The sequence below is a fragment of the Lutjanus erythropterus genome, chromosome 10, assembly GCF_056507025.1.
Source record: "Lutjanus erythropterus isolate fLutEry1 chromosome 10, fLutEry1.hap2, whole genome shotgun sequence".
NCBI lineage: Eukaryota > Metazoa > Chordata > Actinopteri > Lutjaniformes > Lutjanidae > Lutjanus > Lutjanus erythropterus.
In genome coordinates this window covers 29,318,537-29,340,221 of record NC_139326.1, presented here as the reverse complement: position 1 = coordinate 29,340,221, position 21,685 = coordinate 29,318,537, and the positions used below count along the sequence as shown (strand labels likewise).

The following is a 21,685-nucleotide window of genomic DNA, read 5'->3' as shown; positions in this document are numbered from 1 at the left end:
CTTCGCATGGACAGGTCTACTGACTGGAGGAGTGGGCACAAGTTTAATGTGTCAATATGCAAATGGATCTTTAGAGGTGTTTCTATATCCATTTATGGGAAACTTTTGGGAGTAGAAATGAGGCTTGTGCACATGCATCCACTACCTCAATAGTTCAAAAATCTGATTTATAAAACAGAGTAAGGCATGTGCACAGCTTTATGAATCTGACAAAAATAATGTGCACGCATATTTCTGTCTTTGTGCTTAGGTTTTGGTCATGAATCTAGAGAGTTGTATGCATCTGGCCCCACTGGTTTGTTCAAGCATGAGTAAATAGGTCAACATACAACATTCATATGCAATTTTTCACCCATATTATGATGTACAAATAAGAGCAGCAGAAAAATAGGTCAAACTGGAAATTTGACCTCCTCCTCATGCTATCTGTGGAACAGTTGTGGGCAACAAACACAAAGACTTCTTTGATGTCAGATCAAACAAAGAATGAGACCAGTTTATTCCCAATCAAGATTCAAGGGGTCGTGTTAGCCTATTATCCATTCATGAGTAACTGTGGAGGTGGGCATCAAGTTCATGCAGGTGCACACAATTTACCAATGTTTGAGATACAGCAGAGTGTGTATGAAGAACTGAGGCTGGATGTGCATATTTCTGCTTTTATGCATACTGAGATCTAAACCAAGTTTTATGCATGTGGCCCCTCGCCATTTGACTACACACAGTTTAACAGGATAAGCCTTTGCCTTTGTCTCTGCTGCACCCACATGTCCTCCTCAATGGGCGATTAATTAACCACAACAGACTGAAAGTAAGCAGGAAAAAAACAGGATGATTTGAGCCGTGAGGGTGTTTAGTTTTCATTAGTTAGGGGGTGTTTCAGCAGCGGACTACACACAGTGAGGGGGCAACAGCAAACTTCAGCAGAACTGACGGAGGGAGGGGGGAGGCAGGAGTGGGGAAGAATGTCTCGGGGAATTCCACCATACACAGATATAAAAAGAGTATCCATGGTAACCAACGCTGACCCTACCCACTTCATGGGCCATCCGCCCCTCCTCCACTGCACGCCTGCCCCACCAGCATGTCGACAGGTGGTCGGCGGGTCTGCAGTGTGCACCCCTGCTTCAGTGTCAACAGCAACCCCCCCACCAGCTTGTCATATTGCTCAACTACCCGTCCTGAAGACCATCATCCTATGCAACAGCAAACACTTCAGCCACTTGTTAGGCATATCCTGGTCTAGCTTTACCAGACTCAGACTGGGTTGCACCAACAAAGATTAATGTAATCTAAGGTTAGTTTTAATGAGAGCAAAACTAGATTTAAAATGAATAAACCCCGAGTACAACTAAAACTAACCTCAGTTTAGTGAATCCACGTTGAAATTTGATTGCTGTTGTGACCTAGTAAGTACAAAAGAGTATAAAATCATTAACTTTCGGCTACCCTGTAGCTTTTTCCTTAAATAATTAAAATAAAAATATAAAATATTGCATTATTTGCTAGCTAAAGGGTTAACTAAACATTAGATTGTTTGATACTAAGCTAAAAAAGTTAGTTAACCTAGTTGGCCTACTCATGATGGCTCAGCAGAGCTCTAATTTCTCCTATTTTGAAAAAGACTTGCTGGCCCAATGATCAACCAGAATGAAAGAAAAAAAATCATCATGAAGACTCAGTTGGATTGAGTCTACTCCATAACTTGTAACGTGATTATTTTTCTCTATCCATCTCAAAAAGGCAGCTATTTTAAAAGTTTAACCTCCTCAAGCATAAGTTTAAAGTTAACACTGGGTCAAGTTTTGGTGCAACAGAAGTAAATTTGATCTTGGTTTAGAGAAACAACAAAACTGAGGTTAAAAGAGAGGTTTTAAACTAAAGCTTTCTTAATTTTAAGCTAGTTTAAACATTGCAACACCATTTAAAGTTGAACCATGATTTAATCTGGTTTAAAATGAATCCTTGTTGCAACCCAGCCTTAAAATGAGCCAAGACTCCCACTGCCTCCTCTGAAGCCTCACTACACTGTGGCTGTGGGACTCTCCAGAGACAAAGGCTTGTCTCTTTCTCACTTAGAAGCTCTGTTTCACTCTCTTCATCTCATTTCCTCCATCCTCCCCCACACCGCTACTTGGAGGCTTATTGTCATCATCTCTTGTCCTTTTTCCTCTTAGTTTCTCCTTTTCACCCTTTCTTTGTTATCTTCAGCTGCCCTTCACCCCAAATCAATCACTCCCCAAAGTCTGGCTACCTTCCAGCTGTTCTAAGGGTCAGGAGAAAGACGATATTGCTCAAAGCACACAGGAATCAGCTTTAAGTAGAGAGGATGGACAGGACACAGTATTGAGAATACCCTCAGGAAATGAACACAGATGCCAGTCAAAAGTGGTCACAGAGACAGACCCTGGAATGATCAACAAGGACTCTGACCTACAGCTGGATGCTTAATTAACAAATGAGATACAGTCTCACATGTTGACAGTCCCAGGACCACATCTGTGCTGTTTGAACATTGATGATAATTACCATGTTTTCCCTCCTCCATTCTCTACCGCCTTATTATCCTCAACTCTGCAGTGATGAAAAGAACTGCAGCATTTTAATGACAAACAGGAAATGGCAAGGGTAGCCTAAATCAAACACACAGGGGGTAAATTTGGGAACACACAGTCGCACAGACACAACTGCTTGCGCAATACAAACAGAGCATTTGCAAAAATAGGTCAGTCAGCATATCACAGTAAGCACAGCAAAGGAGAATCAAGGGGGGTAGAGAGAGCCAGTTCTTTTCTTCCTTCAACAAGTCAACCAGACAAGCTTTCACAGGTTTGAAAGTGAGGTAATCTGACAAAATCTGGATGGAATACCTAAACAAAAACCTAAAACAATTGTTAGGTGTAGTATGTAGGGCAATCAGAACATTGTCTCTATGTTCTCTAACTGTCATGAGATGATGTCTTTGTCTCTAGTTCAGAAGAATTCTCGTGAACAAGAGTCGCCCCATATACATACGGAAGAGACTAACAGGCAGTGACATGACACGTATAAGGACACAAGCAAATCAGTTTCACCCACTTGTAGGGGTGGGTGATAGGGTCAAAATCATCTATCACTGTACATGTAATTTCATATCACAATTACAGTTTATATCACAAAGGAATATTTGTCCTGTAAATTTAAAATATTACTTATTGCAATCTGATTATTTTCCACCAAAAACAACTGCCTCACATGAGACAACACTTGAGTTAAAAAAAAAAAAAAAGGCTCCCAATTGTCAAACTAATATTCTTTCAAAGTGGAAGCTAATGGAACTACAAGCTCTACTTTCTATACCTGATAATACACACAGTTGTTGTCTTTGTCAAAAACATATTCCTCATGGCAGACATTTTTGCTCGCTCTCCTCCTGCAGCTATTACCCCCTGAGGGCTGTACTACAAAGGAAGCTCACAGCCAAGCTTTCTTTGCGTGAACTGGCCTGACAAAACCTGAAACCCCAGTCAGAGATAACAGATATCACGATGGAGGTTATCAAATGGCTTTATTAACTCAGGCTTTCTTCTTCAGAGTCTCTGCGCGCTCGCATAAAAAGGAACGTTTGGTGCAACATTTGACTCTTCTTCCACACAAAGTGAAGAGATCACGAGCCACCCACTTCAGTCAAAATGATCAACTTGTTATAATTAAGACTTATGGAAAATTTTAAAAATTATATAGTATAGCATAAAGCAAGACTATTGCTGCAAATAAGGCAGGAGGAGAAGAATGCTGACAGAAAATTACTGATTAACTGAACGCGGTCTTAATGCTGCCATTTATTTCTAACATGACAGCTGCACATTAAACAATAAAACTTCATACAGCAGATTTAAACATGATGCTGTCGGTTTGACACTGTCCCATGATGAAAGAGATGCTGAGATCACTTCAGTTTTGGGCTGAGTCAAAGTAAAACGAGTGGAACTGATTGAAGATTTTCCTGATAAGCATGACAGACTTCTCTAATCAGCGTTCTGAGATGTAGTATCAGCAATGTGAAACTGCTTTTAAATAGTAAATCGTATTCAAAGTAGTCTATAGTTGCTTCATTGTTCTTTTAGTGTGTGTGTGATATACTGTGTAAATTTAAAGGGTAAATATGACCTGAGGTAAATGGGAAGAAATGACTCTGCATCATCAAACAGAGGTTACCATAACAGCATAAACAAGATATAAAGACATAGTGCAGTGAACAGCAACAGCAACTTCTTTTTATTTTCTCAAAAAAGAAAAAAAAAAACTTGAGCAACGACTCTATGGCAACTCCAAGAGGACACACTATCTCAAATACAGAGGGCTATTGAATCAAGATGTTATGATGGTAGAGGGCTCAGTGGTGATGACTGTCAATCACCGTGATCGATGATGGCATCGTCAATGGGCCCAACCCTACTCCAGACCTATATTCTTGATAATCACTCGTGTTAGATTAAAATTACTCTTAGATGACACTTCAGTGTATCATACCACATACAAGCACATAAGCATTTTTACACAACTATTTCCATTGCAAAAACCATTGGTACTCCATGTGAGTATTTGACACGAGACTACAGCAATGATCTGTTCCTACTGTGTCTGAAACCAATTTCCTCTTCCAGGGTTTGAACTGGGGGGAAACTCTTATCAGTTGATTTGAGATGTTCTGCATGTTTATCATTGGAGGGGAAAAAAAATTCAGTGAAAAAATATAGCAGCACAGACAGACATGACTCACATTATGACCGACATGATCACTGTCAAAACAACTTGACTTGAGGAATGTGGCGCAACAACTTCAGTGGCGGCCTCTGTTGGAGTACAAACTTCAGGTTGATTCAAACCACCAGAGTGTTTGTTTATTCATTCGTCACATGCATTCATCTTTATTCCCTTTTCTCTCTTTCTTCAAGTACATCCTGCATTTCAAATTTACTCCGCTGTCGCTGGCTGGTGTACAGCTGCAGGAACTCCCTGTTAGTTAGAGCTTAATGATAGTGGCCACTGGATAAAGTTGACCACAGTGAGTCATGGCAGACCAACAACTCAGGCAAAACTATAGACACACCCTCTTATCTCAAATTACAACAATTCTTAGTGTTGAACAGAGAGAGGAGAAACCAGAAGAGTGGGGGGAAAAAATGGGAAAGAAGAGGGAAAGCCGAAACAAAAAGTCTTTAAAACAATAAGATCTGAGGCAGAGTCATTCTCACACACAAGTTCGTTTGGCCCAAGCTCCAGACCAAGACCTACTCCATTTCCCCTTACATTGTGACTGACAGCTCCACTATTGTCTATATAGCTAGGCAGCTGTATACACACAGCAAAAATGTATCACTGCTCTGTTTCCTATACACAAAGGGAGGTCTTTGCTTCTCTCTTGGCAAATACAGCCCCTAGCTACAACCAACAGAGAGAAACTTAAGTCCAATGGACGGAAAAGAAAAGCAAGACAAAGAAGAACTGAGGTACAGTGAAGAGCTGAAAAAACAGGGCAGAAATGAAACAATCCCAGGCAGACAAAGGAGTCCGTCACAAAAATAACCAAAGGAAACAGACCAAACAAGCACGGGAAGACAGTCAAAACACAGAGCAATATCAGATCGACAGGCTAATCCAGCGACATGCTGTGTTTACCAAAAGGTTTCACTTCCCAAAGTGTATTGTTTGCTGGAGTGAGGCTTCAGTTACACAGAATTGCACACAATATAATTCAGTTTCTAGTCAACTGATACTAACGGCACCATGCAAAGAGTTAGCTGCTGGCATTTCCCACAGTTACATCAGCAACCACAACCCTCCCAAGGCAAAAATGAATCACAGAGACAAGACATGATGGGAAGATGTGAGAAGGGGGGAGGATGAGGAAGACACTATCATTGATGTATGACAGTTCAGAGGAAGACAAAAGAGATGAAAGATTGCCAATGAAATCCCAGTGGGAAAACAAACTCCTGCCGCTGCTGACCACAGTGAAATTCCTGCAGGGAAGCTGGAAATAGCAGACATGTCTCACATGGACACAGGTGGCCAGTAATCATATGACTGACCCAGAAATTTATGTTGAAGGGTACTGCTACAGATGTTTAGTGGCCATGTTCACGTAGGCTATAGTTTTACAAGTCAAGTGGTTTTACAGCTCATCAACACCTGTTTTTAAGATCACCTGCCTTTCTGTAATGTAACAGCCTCTGTGCTGTGACCTCGGCAACATGCCTTCAAAACACCATATGATGGTGACAGCTGTGCTTGTGTTAACGTTGCTGGGCTGCAGGTGAACGTTTAGTGACAGTTGAAGATTTCACAATATTTGTTTCTTACATTCAGCAACAAAATGCAAGAATATTTTCACCAATTTCCCTTGCCACCAAACAGCCTTTTCCAACATGTAATCACCGTTATTAAAGTCAAATATGGCTCTCTCCATACCAACTAAACCAAACTCCATAGGTGAAATCAGCAGTTGCTTTTTAGGTTGGCATTTTTGAAGTTTGAAGAACTTTTTTTGCTGAACGTCCACAGCAGTGCAGCTCCAAACTGGGGGCGTGTTGACCGGCATCTAATGTAGGTTGTTTTGCACCACCCTGATGAAGGCAGCTAGCCAACAATGTTAAGTGAATAAAGCATGGAAGTACTAGAGAAGAGTTGTGCAACAAGAAGACATCTGCAGAGGCCAATCTAAGTTCAGTGCTTGATGTCTCACTCAAGTATACTTTATCAGGAGGGATGCTTAGTGAACAGCAGTCTGTAGTATTCTCCAGGTCCTCCTAACTCATGTACCCTGCCAAAGCTGCCTGTTCCATAGCTGTGCTGCTTATAGAAACCGACATGGTTTCAGTCCTGTCCCACACTCACAGCCAACGCTTGCAGCGCTTTGGACAAATCTCAACATTGAGCTAATGCCTACCCCCTATCCCATCACAACATGGCATACATCCTTCATCCCACTGAGAAATGATGAGTGAGCTGCTCCCACACCATGCCTACTGCTCTCTCCAAATCTAACCCAAACAACGCCCACCCGCCCTTAATTTCCACCTCTGAGCCAAAGAGGAAATTAGCAGACCACACATCAATTTGGGCCACTCTAAACCTCAAGAGGGCCACATATATGCACACTTGAAAAATGTTAATTACAAGTATACACATAAATAGACATGGCGACTAAACTAAATGGGTTGTCTGTGACGGGGATTAACACACCACCAGCACAGCAACACAAAACGTTCCCTCTTATTGTTTGCCTGTTCTTTTTCTCTTAATCCTTCCCTGTTTCCATCATCCCCCGTCTTTGAAAAGGACAGGAAATAGAAGTGAGCTCCCCTCACATGAGTGATGTGCCTGTGTAATTAAATTCCTGACCAGACCAGCTCAGCAGTGGTGACCCTGTGGTCAAAAACAATCTTGTAGTTAAAAAAAGACACTCAGCACTGAAGAAAAACCCTTTCTAACTTTACACATAAAACACTAGCTGTATGCCTTCAAAGTAATTCGTGCAACTTCACTTAAAACCCTCAAATAATTCAGATACACAAACAAATTAACCACCAATTATTTTCATTATTGACTGATTTGCCAATAATTTTATTGATGAATCCTCCAAAATGTCAAGATGTCAGTTAAAGGTATCAGAATGTCAGTCACAATTTTCTACAGCGCATGTTGACTAGGCCTATTCAAAAAGCTTGTTTTGTCCAATCAGCTGTCCAAATGCCAGAGAAATTCAATTTACTATCGCGGAGGACAAAGAAAACCAGTGAATATTTGCAACCTAGAAGCTAGAAACTAGTGAATTTTGCTCAAACAATAAATCAATTATGAAAACTGTTGTCAGTTAATCAGTTAATTTTCAATCAGTACAAGAGTACGTGGCTAACTGTAACCTAGGGCTGTAACTAACAGTTATTCTTCATTCTTGATTAATCTGTCACTTATTTTCTCAATCAATCAGTTGTTTGGTCTATAAGTTGTTTTGGTCTATGAAATATCAGTGTTTTCAAAAGCCCATGATGATGAAGAGGAGTAAAGAAACCAGAAAATATTCAAATTTAAAAGCTGGAATCAGAAAATTAGGACCTTATTATCTGCAAGAACTACTCAAGTCAATTAATCAGTTATCAAAATAGTTGCTGATTCATTTAATAGTTGACAGTTAATCAATTAATGGTTGTAACACTGAAGTAGCATGATATTTATATTGAATAATATAATATGGTTCATAACAGGGCTGTAACTAGTGATTATTTTCATTATTGACTTTCACAATTAATGGTTTAATCTATAAAATGTCAAAAACTATTGAAAGATGCTGATCACAATTTCCCTGATTGTTGCTTGTTTAGGCAAGCCATTAGTCAAAAACCAAAACACTCTTTATTTACTTTATGAGCGACAAAAAAGCAATACTTACATTTACAAAGCTAGAACCAGCAACTGTTTGACATTTTGGCTTGAAAAATGACTGAAATGATAAATGAGTTATGAAAATGGACGGCAACTAATTTTCTTCTGGTCAACTAATTAATCGATTAATAATTGCAGCTCTAGTTTATCACAGATAATTACTTTAAACTGACCACAAATATCTCACAAAACAAACAAAAAAGTAGGCCAAGCCATATTCTAAAGTGGGTATACAGTACAGATACTTCATTTGCAAGTCAGACACTAGCAGCCTGCATTTTACAAGTGATTCTGCAGCTTTACAAGATAACTTATTGATCTCAACCAATGAATAAACAAAAAGTGAAACCCTAAAATTTCCTCAAAGGTGACTGGTGGAAGAAGAATCGGATTGGCCTGAAGTTTCTGAGCTGATGTTCCCCAGTGCACAGTCAGGTACAGTAAACACAACTGTGCATTACTGAAACGAAAGCCACAGTGGAGCTACACGCATCACCACATACGGTATAGTTATGTGGACAGGACATGTCTAAGCACTGTTTAGTCCTCTGTGTCTCAGTGTTTCCGTCCATCTGTGGAGACGTTCAGAGATGACGTTACTCTCGATGGCAGGTACTGTACATTACGTTGACCGCGCTGTGGTTGACGGCTTAGCTAACTCTTTGTCCTCCAGCGGCTGTAACGTTACTACAGTGAACTTACTTCATCGTTTCAGAGGGAGAATTGTGACACTGCTTTTATATTTTTTGTTGAATTAGGCCAGCTGACGGTGGTGTCGGGAATCACCACGACATGAGAGAAGAAGAGACTCTTTATCAGACGGTGAGTGGCGACAGATATGGACAGAAAGAGTAAACAAGACTGAAACAAAAAACAGTCCACCCACCTAGCATAACAGGCTACATCGTACCGTTTCATTGTATCGATTACAATCGTCAGCCGTTGGACAACAACAACAAAAAGCAGCAGTAAGTCGGAGTATTGATCCTCACCTGCGTGATACAACACGGAGTGCACATTTTGCGGGGAGACAATAAATAAAATCCGTGTCAGGGTGAGAAGACGATCTCGCTGCTTCCTTCAGTCGCTTTCTTCTTCTTCCACATGAAATAACCAGCAGCACAGCACACGGGGAACAAACGCGCCTGTCCTCCTCAAACTGCTCTGACCTCCCTCCTCCTCCTCCTCCTCCTCCTCCTGCTGCTGCTGCCTGGCCGCTGTCGCCGCTGTCTCTCCTCCTCCTCCTCCGTAATTCCTCCCTGTCTCTCCTCCCACTGCACATCACCAACAAAAAGCTGACACAAAGCTGCGCTGCCTCTGCCACAGACAGCAAGTGGTTAAACCACATCATTAAATACGTTATGACAGTCTTATTTAAAACATATACATACATGTCTCTCCTTTCATTACAAATCAAAGTCCATCATAAAGACAGATGTCATACTAATTAAAATCACAGCAAGATATAAACATGAATAAATCCCTGCTTAGAGTTACAATATAAGACATCAAGCAATATAATATACGGCAATGTAGAACAATTTTATGCGAGTATTAGGGCAGTTGAAGGTTTGACCTACATTTGAGCCCTATTTGTGATTTTTAAATATTTTATTACATTTCATTTCCACGTGATACAGCAGAGAAAGGGAAAAAAAACACCAATGTGGCAATGTAAAATAAATATTCAGGTAAAGGACATTAATAATAATAAATAATTTTATATATTAATTAGAAAAGCTAGTGGGTCCAGAAAGAAAGAAAGAAAGATGATAAAAAAAAGGATGAAAAAATAGCCAGGGCAGGAAAGAGGGACAATAGAAACAGTTGCATCAAAAAGATCTGCAGTACATATCAAATTATCTCAATAAAAAATTATAATATAAATCATAACAATTCCCACAATAGACTCCTATTGATAATAGGTGCTAAATTTAACATAACCACCTTTAACATTCATATGAGCCAATATCTTATTAAAGTTATCCTCTCTTATATGTGGAGCAGTTGTATTTTATGTGGTTGCCTAAAATAATTCCAACAACTGTAATAACCACCATTATGAAAAATCATGATAGCCTTTATTCCCATGTAGACAAAATTTATGCAATAACAGAATGGTGAGACCTAAAAGACCCAATTTGCCACACTTTTTTTTAACTTCTCATAGCTTGATTAGGGTCGAGCAGTGCTGTGTTATGTCATGTCATTTCATGTTATGTTATTATCGTCTCTGCCAGTTTATTTAAATTAGTTACAAAATAAATGTAATTGTAATATGTAACAGTTACTGGGAACAAATATGTATTTAAATTACAGTTGCCAATAACTACAAAGGTGTCACATCCACATATTCATTATCTCCTTTCTTTATTCTCTTTACTATCAAGTGCACTCTTGTAGTGTTATGTTACATTATGTTATTGTATCATGTACATACAAGTGTCCAGCCCACATATCCTTGGAAGACTTCAAAAAATGCTGTTGCTTAAAACATAATATAATAGTAATAAAACATGAAATAACCCTCATCTTCAATCTCATCTATATCACATTACAGAGTAAGTATTTTCTCTGCATGGAAACCAGTACACATTAACATACGCTTCCTGTGCATACAGAAACCTTTGACGTGTGGTTAAATTCTGCTTTATGTAAGACTCAAAGTCTTAATCATTCCACTTCAAATCAACCCACATGCACGTCTTGCTGATTCAGACATATGAGCAAGTTTCCCTTTTTCCCACAAACACTGCTCATATTCTGAAACAGCATGTGGGCAACAGTGTGGTTTTTCCAACACAGTGGACTTTCTGGCTAATGAAACGAGCCAGAGCTGATAAGGCCGTTACTGTAGCTCTCTATGACTGTGCTGCTGTTTGCCAGACCAGTCATCTGACCTAGTCACACAACACATACGCACACTGTAGTCACTCACCGCCACCAGACAAAGTCATTGTGCCCCCTCTCAGTGCTATATTGTGGACATTTATAAATAGGCATGAATGACACAGGGTGTCCTCTTTATGAACTTCGGACACATTGACCTCAAATCCACGACCCTCTCTGTTCAGATCCAAAATGTGGTCGTACTGGACAAGTGCATGGTAAAACTTTTGTAAAATCAGTCAGACACATTTTGAGGGAAATTCAAGCATGACATCAGTGACCCTGAAGCAGACAACATGTAATATTACACAGAAACTGTAAATACAAATCTGCACTGGCTTTTGTTTTAGGATAAGAAACAGATCTGATTTGATATGAAGACTGTATTTTTCAGCTGTGACATATCTCCCTCTACCCCTGTCTTCTTCTCTAATCTGAATCCTGTTTGACAGGCAACCAAAAGGGCAGCAGAACGCCTGCCGGAGCATCAGGCTTCCAGCATGTCAGACTGCGTTGGATCACAGTAACGTTGAAGACAAAAGACAGGGAGGGAAAGATATTTCTAGTGGCACATTGTTGCTTGACACCGTCAAGTCTAGCGTCACCCTGTCTGCCCTAAAGACACGGCTTCTGCCACACAACACACACCTCTTTCCGTCTGACTCTCACTAGCACGCAGAGTAAATAAACCACAAGTACGTTTCTGTCCACACATATTCAAAACGTGAGAAAGTAGACTGTGAATACTAACATGAATTTAGCCTGCACCCTGTGGGCTGTATGGGTGTTATTGTGTGAATTTTTAAGCTAGCAGGAAAAGCTATTAGCTTGTTAAATAAAATTGCACTCACATTTAGCTGCACTAATGCTTTACTGTAGTGTACTTGACTTAACCCTTGACTACAACACAATGTGATGTGTTTCTGACTGTCATTTAACTTTTGTATTGTCCTTTGTGCTGTCTATTGCTGAGTGTGACTATTGCTACGTTCACACTGCAGGCAAAAGAAGCCCATCGTGATTAAGATCTAGTTTTTACACTGCAATCTGAGCAGCACAGATTTGGGCTATTTTCATATGTGATCCCAAATCACCAGATCTGACTTTTTGCAATGCCATCTCAGTCTGGGCAGCCAGAGTTTAAGCCACTTTTATGTCATTCACTCGCCTGAAGTGTCTTACAGCAAGACTCTTGTAGAGAGATGCTGACAGATGTTGTTTTTAGTTTTTGAGGAAATATATTTGTGTGAAGCCCTTCACATCACGATCCCACCACTCCTGTCTCTGACTCCACATCCACACACACCTCCATACAGAAGTAGCAGCGATTAATCCACAAAAAGTCAGAGGTAAAAATTTGGCTCTTCGTCCTCATCCTTGTTATCATCTGCTCCCAAATTCACTGGCTTCCACTGCACAGCAGCTTAGAAGTGAAAATGTACACTGTAAAGTGTCACACATTTGTTATTGTTCTTTTGTGTATGAGGTTAAATTCAGGACCGAGAAAAGTTCACACTAGAATCTGATATTGGTTATATTTTAAAAGTAATGCAAACAGCCAAACAAACAAACAGTCAAGTCAAGTCTTAACTTTTATATTGTCCTGTGTGCTGTCTATTGCTGTGTTGCTCTTAGCCTGTGAAACAAATGCCCCCTGGGGATTCTAATAAAGTTTGAAAATTCACACATTTCTACCACTGAGGACAAATAGTTCTTAATAAATCATATTTTACAAAGGTTTTCAAAGTCTGAGACTGTGACAAAGCTTGGAAAAGAGTGCCCACCCTTAGTTGACTTGCTTAGTTTTCCTAATTTCCTGAAAGCCTGTGGGATCAGGATTATGTTATATGATCCCACTGACATTCAACAATTGAACAAATACCTAACATTGCTCTTTCATAGAACTTAAGACCACACAAAACACATATAAAAGATCTGCCTGAGGGTATTTAGGCTATTCTATGTGATCTCCTTTTGATAACTAATGTATAAACTAATAACAAAAACTATTATTTTTTCATTCTGATTCACAGGGCTTCCCCTGAAACAGTTTGGAGTCCCCCAGGCCGCCCACGTACCACTTTGAAAACCTCAGATTACAATTTAATGCAGTTTGATGGTGAGTTAAAGTAGTAAACTTAGAGCTTCCCATGTGTGCATTTGCACCATTTATTGGTCTTACATACAAAAAATAAAAATACATATACATGAAATAAATCAGGCTTGCTCGTTTGGTTGTTCTCTTATTCGGTCACATAAATAAACATATTCCAGCAGGCTCGCAGAGCTGAGGCATCATTGTTACAATGAAGAAAGACCAGAGCCAGCACTATTGACCACAGACAGTCTGTTACACATCACTCCATGGAACGCTGAACACAGCAGCACTGAGGATACTTCAAACACTCTCCAACTGTTATAACAGCTACCATCTCTAAAATGTCCTAAAGTCAACCACGTCTGAGCCTTTTCCCCTCTGCTGGTTCTGGACTTTTTTTTTTTCCAATCCAGTGGCAATCCTGAGCAATGCGGGAACAATGAGCCACGCAGTGTGAAGACGGTGATCAGATTTACCAGCTCCCATCTGGTCAAAAAATCAGCTTCTTCTTCATCACAGCTGAAAATAACATTGAGAAAGTTGTTACAAGCATTAGAAAAAAAGCACCTCAGAAAAATACTGTGTCTACACTACATGTTCAAGTACAACTACTTCCATCTACTGTCGATATTTCTCTCTGTAATATACTGGAGCAAAGCGTAACAGTCAACCCATATATTTTCTAAACCACAGGAGGAGCTGGAAAAGCTTTGAACCTCCCAGTAACACCAAGGTCCTCCTTCAGTAAAACATACCCTGCCACAATCCGCTGAGCTGTCTGCTCATGTGTGTGTTCAACTTCACTATATTCTGACTTTCTAACTGCACTTAAACATGCAGCCAACACCCTTTGAATTGCTAGGTTCAATCAAGTGCTATTCTAGATTTATGACCGTACTGTGCGTAAGTATGAGAACGCAGGAGGAACGGTTCATGAGGCTAAAGTTTCACAACATGCTATATGTACGTTTGGTCTGAGTGGAATGTTCTAAAATTTCCAGTTCCTTTCAAGACACTTCCCTTTTTGGTGTTCAACCCACAATTTAAATAGTTTCGCCATAATAATATTGACATGCTTTGATTATGGCTATATCAAGTGCAAAGAGGTACTTAGTGGATTATGGGTACATATACAGTAGCATCTATAAGCTGATATGTGTTGATTACTTGTCTCCAGGCCCTCGATTTTCCTCTTGAGCCCGACTGTTTCCTTTTCCCTCAGAGCCTCGACTGAGCTGTTGGGTCGGGGCAGTTGGGGACCAGGAGTGGGACCAGGTCGATTACTGAAGTACCTCATCTTCAGAGCCTGGACAACAACAGACAGCAGAATAAACATGTCACCATTTGCGGCTTGGCAATCATTCTTGAAAAAGAAATATCTGGTATTTGGCAGATCATATATGCACATAGAGTATCATCCTGTAAATGTCTTTGCCACCTGTGGCTCAAGTCTGATGTTTTTAAAAGACAACTGTTTCCAAGAAGATTAAACATATCCCAACATCGTACTTTGTTTTTTACCTTGTATCTTACTTTTTATTGTCCCTTTCATCTTTGCACATAACTCTGCAAAGTTAGGCTGAATTTGAGAGTCTGAGTCTTAAATTTTCCACACACAGTCTGTGCCTGTCCATGTGCCATCAGGGCCTCTCAGCCTTTTGTTACTTAAGTTAAAAAAATGCAAAAACAATTCCAGCTTCCCAAATAAACGAGAAAAAACAAACAAACAAACAAACAAAAAAGGATCCTGTGCCGCAGACTCTGATGCCAACTAGACAGCACTCTGAGCGCCATGGCCCACTGGTTGAAGATGGCTACTCTCCTGCACTTCACGTACCCCAGCTTGGGACTAAGGGCTCTCTGAGATCAACTGGTCGCAGCAGATGGCAGCTCACCCTACAGCCTGGTTATATGGAGGTTTCTGTCTCTAAAAAGGACACTTTTCCTCGTCACTGTTGCTTTAGTGTTTTTTCTTGATGGGAATTGTTGGATCTCTGTAAATAGCATTATAAAGACTACAGACTTGACCTGTTCTATATGAAAAGAGATAACGACTGTTATGAACTGGCGCTATATAAATAAAATTCACTTGCTATCTGCTGTTTAAAGACATCTGAACAGGTTTCCTAAATATCATGTTGATCAAACTCACCATTTGGGAAACAAGTTATTGAAATGTTCAACTTCTGATTGTCTGATTTTCTTGAAACATGTTCACTCAGAACCTGCTACGAATAATGTTTCTCTCAAAACATGTACATTCAAAGATAAAACATCTATTGCATATCTGTCCATCCTGGGAGAGAGATCCCACCTCTGTGGCTCTTCCTAGGGTTTCCTCCTTTTTTCCCCCAGTTATAAGGTTTTTTGGGGGGAGATTTTCCTCACCCAGATCAAGGGTCTAAGGGTGGTCATACACCGTACAGGTTGTAAAGCCCCCTGAGGATTCTGGCTCTTAAAAACACATTTTGACTTGACTTTAACTTGAATGCAATTCAGAATTGCATCTAAAATGAACATGTAAAATGGGCCAAGGCTTTTAGGCCAGCTGTTGTCTTCAACTTCTGCACACATTTACCCATAACACATTATTCCAGTAAAGTGAAAGTGAAAACAGCTACTGCACTTTAGTGGTGTATTACCTGTGTAGCTGTGGTCCTTGTCGAGGGGTTAAAGGTGAAGAGGCCCTGCAGCAGCTCTAATAAGTCATCTCCAGCTGCACTAAATATGTGTTCCAGAGGAGTGCCAGGAAATAATTTGAAGGACACATAGTCTGGTAGACTGCTCATTCCCTGCAGAGACGTTTTACAAACAAATGTAAACAAGGATCCTCGCATGTAAAAACAAAACGTCAGTGGGAATAAAACAGACACCAACCGGCCATGTCTCTTCTGTGGGCGTCCCAAGAGCCTCAAAGATCTTAGTCAGCTGGTCAAGATCCGAGTCTCCAGCCAGGAATGGTATCTATAGCAGAGGAGGATATTAGCATGGACAAAAAAAATAACAGCATCACTGGTTAATGTATGAATGTATTTATGAAGTGAGGTTTGTGTACCCGAAGGAGTAGCTCTGCCAAGATGCATCCCACTGCCCACATGTCCACACCCACACCGTACATCCTGGCACCAAACAGGAGCTCAGGGGAGCGGTACCATCTAGGAAAAGGAGAAGAGTTACATATGGAGTTGTCATATTTCTTAAAGGGAGTTTGGCATAAAATTCTCTCCAGAGAGAGCAGGGAACTTTAGTGTCATTCAAAATGTTGATACTGTATGCATATACTGTAAATAATTTGTCACCACTACAGAGACACTAGGTAACTGCTTAAGTGTCCGGCATCGATTGCGGTTAATCATTGGTTTACAGTATAATAATGTGTGTTTGTATTGATTACTGACTGTTGTCTAATTGTGCAAATACTGTTGTCAACATACACTACTGGTATTCAGTTATTATAGGGAACCAGTTGGCTATGATAACCCTTAACGAATCACTTATTGTTACTGCACCACTGGTTTTGGCCTTGTGTCCTACATTTTGGCTGCCATGCCCCCAAACTTTGTATTTATCAAAGGCCAAATTGGCCTCGCCTTAAAATGACTTAATTCCAGTCCTGCATTTAAACAAGAGAATACAAGATTTACTGCTATCCATCCAATAATATTTGCTCTCACACACGTCCTAACCAGTTGCAAATGTCCACAAAAATGCAACATCCTCACTAGTAACATTTAAAGGTTGAATAAGTTGATTTTGTCAGTTGCTGTTAGTAAAGATAGCTGATTGAGTCTCATTCCCAGGATGTCAAATATTGACGTTTTGAGTTGGTAAAGCATCCCAAGCACCACAAAATAATAAGAAAATGAGAGGGTATAGGTACAGGCATGGATGCAGCTGCTACCGCTCACATCTAGTGTGTTGTGGGTGATGACGGAGAGGGATTTTTGTAAGAGTCATTGTTTTTTTTTTGCCTTTATGTATTAATCAATATGAATAAAATTAAGCAAGAGGACTTGGAGGTATAAAAGATTTCCTATGAGAGCAACAGAAACACATGGGAATGTACAGAAAACATTATTAACACAATAAAATAAACAAAAAGCACAAACCTGGTAACAACTTGATGTGTGTAGACTCTGTTGGGGCTGCCAAAAGCTTTGGCCAAACCAAAATCAGCCAACTTCAAAACTCCATTACCATCTAATAGCAGATTATTGGGCTTCAGATCCTGGAAATACAAGGTATAGCAAAATGTACATTACTGACTGTGTGTGTGCATGTGCGTGTGTGTGTGTGTGTGTGTATGAAGTACAACTGCTCTTACTCTGTGCAGGACCCAGTGTTGATGCATATACTCTAATCCCTGTAGAGTCATGAGGATGTAGGCTTTAATGTTGGCTGGAGTCAGGACGAGGCTGGTGTCTTTGATGATCACCTTAAAGAGACAATTAAAAAAAGCCGGATATCTTACAACTAATGATCTTCCATCTATTACTTCATGCTTCACGAAGCTGCAGGCTACACATTCAAAATAACATTAAACTTAGTGGAGCAGATCAGAGCTGTGTACACAGCTGGAACCACGTTCGACAGCACAGTTCAGATTCAACCTCTCACCTAGAACCCTCATTGTTCTACCAGCCCCACAAACTGGCTTCAGAACCCTTCTGCGTAATGTTATCGCCAATAACAGCATCCAACATCTGGAGATAATTACCTCGTTCTGCCAAATCTAAACATGTGCCCCAAAAATAGTGTTTCAGCAGCGGTAATAAGATGAGCATTATATTTCATCCTCATGTCTGTCCTGTCTGTCTGCTGCTTGTGAGACACTAATGGCATCAATTCATTGTGAGAGCCAAGAGCGGAGTGCTATTGATTTTTTAAAGCGTGCTTATCTTGTTTTGCATCGTTCTATTAGAGGCTGATGTATTGGTATTAGGCGACCATCTGGAGCCTTGTATGCTAAAACAGGCCAGAGGAGGAGGTGGGGAAACATATAAAAGCTTAGTGACCTGGTGAAAACACTTAATGGTTAGATGAGGGCGCTCACCCCGCTATCTTTATCATCCTGGTCATATTTCCTGTTACTCTGTATGTCATCTGACTTCACACCTCTCAATCTCAAGTTTCTTCTTCTTTGACCTGCTCTGCAAATCAGTGTTGTAACAAAAATCATTAAACTGAAACCCAAATGTTAAAACGCCCTTTCCCTAATCACTAATGCAATAAAGTTTCCATCTGGTGAGCCACTAATTAAATGCAAGATCTTTTACAGTGCTTTGGTTAGCATGAATGATTAATGTACCTCTCCAAACACAGACAGCCATATGTATGGGGATTATAAACATCTGCACAATGTGATCCATAATGATGGCAAGGTGTTATGAATAAAATAATGGGAAACCAGTAAAGATTTATTTTCCAAGTCTGTAGTTTGCAAATATTTTCCTTGGAAAAGTTATTTAGTTAGCTAAATATAATTAAAAGTAAAAGTTAACGGACTAGTGTGTAGGATTTAGCAGCATCTAGCAGTGGGCTCTCAGATTGCAAACACATTGTCTTACTTTCTCCTCCTAATTGTGTGGGAAAACCTATGGTGGCTACAAAACTCATGCAAAATGTGATATATTGTGTCTAGAGCCACTGTTTGGTTTGTCCATTCTGGGCTACTGTAGAAATGGCATTGCAACATGGCTGACTCAATGGAAGAGGACCAGCGGCCTCTGTAGATATAAACGACTCATTCTAAGGTAATGAAAATGCAACAACTCTTGTATTCAGGTGATTCTACACTAAAAACATACTTATGAATATCACATTCCATTTCTGCCATCCTCTGCCAATACGCCCCTATAAATCTTACATAATGGACCTTTAATTTAATGCACAATAATTGGTAGCTTAGCTCACAACACTTTCCAAGTAGCTTGCCCACCACTGATCATATGAACTGACTGGATGTTCTTTTTTTAACTGGAGTCTAGGGAGTAAAAATAGTCATTGAATTGATTCAAAGAACCAGTGTGTAGGATTTAGTGCCAGCTAGTGGTAAGCTCGCAGATTGCAAACATCTCATCTCACTCTCTCCTTCCAATTGTGTAGGAAAACCTATGGTGTGTTGTTGTGAATAAAATAGTGGGGAAACCAGTAAAGCTTTATTTTTCAAGTCTGTAGTTTGCAAATAATTTCCCTGGAAATGTTTTATATGACTAAATTTAAGTATAAGTAAAATTTAATGAACTGGTGTGTAGGATTTAGTGGCAACTAGTGGTGAGCTTGCAGATTGCAAACACATTGTCTCACTTTCTCCTTCCAATAACGCAGGAAAACCTAAAGTGGTTGTGAACCTTGTGCAAAACATGATACACTGTATCTAGAGCCAGTGTTTGTTTGGTGTAAATCTTACACAATTTCCACATATGTCCTACACGTATATGCTCATGGATTTCATGTACATATTAAGTCACCATATTCTCATATACCTTGTCAGACAGCATTCAGTAAAAGTTTTAATCATTAACACTCAAATAAACATGATTTTTCCCAGAGCTGATGATGGAGTTGCTCATGTGCAGTACTGATCAGGTAGGATGTATGAATCAACTACTGATAGGGCTCATTCTGAAGTAATGAAAACTATGATCTCATTTTCTGGTGATTATATTCTATGAAATCATACTTATCAATATTATATTAAATTTCTGCCACATTCTGTCAATAAATCATGCACTGAACAGTTAAGTTAATTAGGACACATCAATAAAATAGAATTAATTCTGCTCAACACATTACAGATTCTAGGAAACAACATATTCAATTCCTGGCAAGAGAAAAGAAAAAGGAACTGTGAAGCGACCACAAACTCTTTCAATGTAGTTACATCACAATCAGAACTAAGTGGGCTGTTGTGCAGGATTACATAACATTGTACGATGTTATTTTGTATACCCTTGAAAAGAATCCAAGAGGAAAAGATCTATTTTTCAAGAGTAAGGAACTATCTCACCTCCAGATCTGTTTCCATGAAATCAAACACCAGGCTGATATTAGATTTGTGTCCGAAGGCATCCAGCAGCTAAAACACACCACACATGAAATGTTAATGCTCAGTCAAATATAGGAGAGGGATTTTATGTACACAGTATTGAAAACTTATTCTTTTTTTTCTCACAAATAACACCAGTAACACATGTATTTGAAAATACAAATGTAGTAATGAATGTTGTCCTACCCCAATGATATTTGGATGATGCAGCTCCTGCAGCAGTTTGATCTCTCGAAGAGCTGTCCTGTTAATGCCTGTTATTGAAAAATTATAGTCATTAAGCCAATCTCAAAAATGAAAATTCAGTCATTATCTACTCACCCTCATCTTGGGTTTAGTTGTGAGAAGATACTGACTGAATTTTCATTTTGGGGTGAATTATCCCTTTAACAGTTGGACGACACTGTGTGGTTAAAAAAAAAAAAAGACATTAAATGTTTGACTTCCTTACCATCTTTCGCCTCAGTTCTGTGTCCAACTTTAATCTAACAGAAAAAAAAGACAACAGCTTAGTGCTAGACACCAGCATAGCATTCAGATGCTAACTAAAGTCCAAATTATGACAGTTTCTTGTACCTTTTTAATGGCAACTATGGTATCAGTGGTTTTGTCTCTGGCTTTGTACACTGTGGCAAACTGTAGAAGAGAAATAGAGAACAATAAGTACAGAAAAACAGAGCTAAACACATATTTTTGTTTGCTGTGTTCACAGCAGCATGAAGCAGCAGGGCTTTGTTGACATTAACAACCGGCTAACGCTTGTTAGCTTTCTATCAGACTTTATCAAGGACCGGTTAGAAGCTGCAGGGCAGGACAATACACAGATAATAAAGACCGAAATCTTTGTTATTTGTCTCGACGTACCTGACCCTCTCCAAGGAAATCCAATTTCTCGTATCTTTTAGATCTGGACTTTACATCTAGCGCCATGATAGCTAACTGTCAATTTCACGAGTAGCCGCTTCCTGCCTGTTAAAGGTCCACACGTTCTTCTTCCGGGTCAAAGGAGGTTTTATATTGAACAACAGTGCCACCTACCGGCTTAATCTGTCCAACAGTGACAACACTAAACCACTGAAGTAACCTCTGAAACAGCAACAATTTAATATGATTTACAGGGGATTATGTTATTGTAATTTTTATTGTGAATCCCGTGACACACCAAAAAGTGTCAGTTTTTCCCTCATAGGATATTATTATTGAAGAAAAATGGGACAACAACT

General features: G+C 39.7%; 2 protein-coding genes across 2 annotated transcripts in view; both read right to left on the bottom strand.

The window, feature by feature from the left end:
- Positions 1 to 9,624, bottom strand: part of serinc5 (serine incorporator 5) — a 31,448-nt gene extending 21,824 nt beyond the window's left edge. The window contains exon 1 of the mRNA XM_084728964.1: positions 9,420 to 9,624. Coding sequence (XP_084585090.1) covers positions 9,420 to 9,446 — 27 coding nt within the window. The 5' untranslated portion in view covers positions 9,447 to 9,624. The remainder of the gene's footprint in view (positions 1 to 9,419) is intronic.
- Positions 9,625 to 13,461: 3,837 nt separating this feature from the next.
- On the bottom strand, positions 13,462 to 21,460 carry cdk7 (cyclin-dependent kinase 7). Its single transcript, XM_084728963.1, has 12 exons — positions 21,327 to 21,460; positions 21,039 to 21,098; positions 20,914 to 20,947; positions 20,649 to 20,716; positions 20,424 to 20,492; positions 17,739 to 17,849; positions 17,524 to 17,642; positions 16,470 to 16,569; positions 16,292 to 16,378; positions 16,057 to 16,206; positions 14,582 to 14,720; positions 13,462 to 13,933 (listed from the first exon to the last, which is right to left on the bottom strand). Exons 1-12 carry the CDS (start codon positions 21,390 to 21,392, stop codon positions 13,905 to 13,907), a joined length of 1,032 nt encoding a protein of 343 aa, XP_084585089.1. The 5' UTR covers positions 21,393 to 21,460; the 3' UTR covers positions 13,462 to 13,904.
- Positions 21,461 to 21,685: the final 225 nt, after the last annotated feature.

Coding starts and splice junctions, on each gene's coding strand:
- cdk7 (XM_084728963.1), bottom strand. CDS start 21,392: ATGGCGCTAGATGTAAAGTCCAGATCTAAAAGATACGAGAAATTGGAT. Junction 16,570..17,523: donor ACACATCAAGTTGTTACCAG/GTTTGTGCTTTT, acceptor TCCTTTTCCTAG/ATGGTACCGCTCCCCTGAGC. Junction 16,379..16,469: donor TGGCAGAGCTACTCCTTCGG/GTACACAAACCT, acceptor CCTCTGCTATAG/ATACCATTCCTGGCTGGAGA.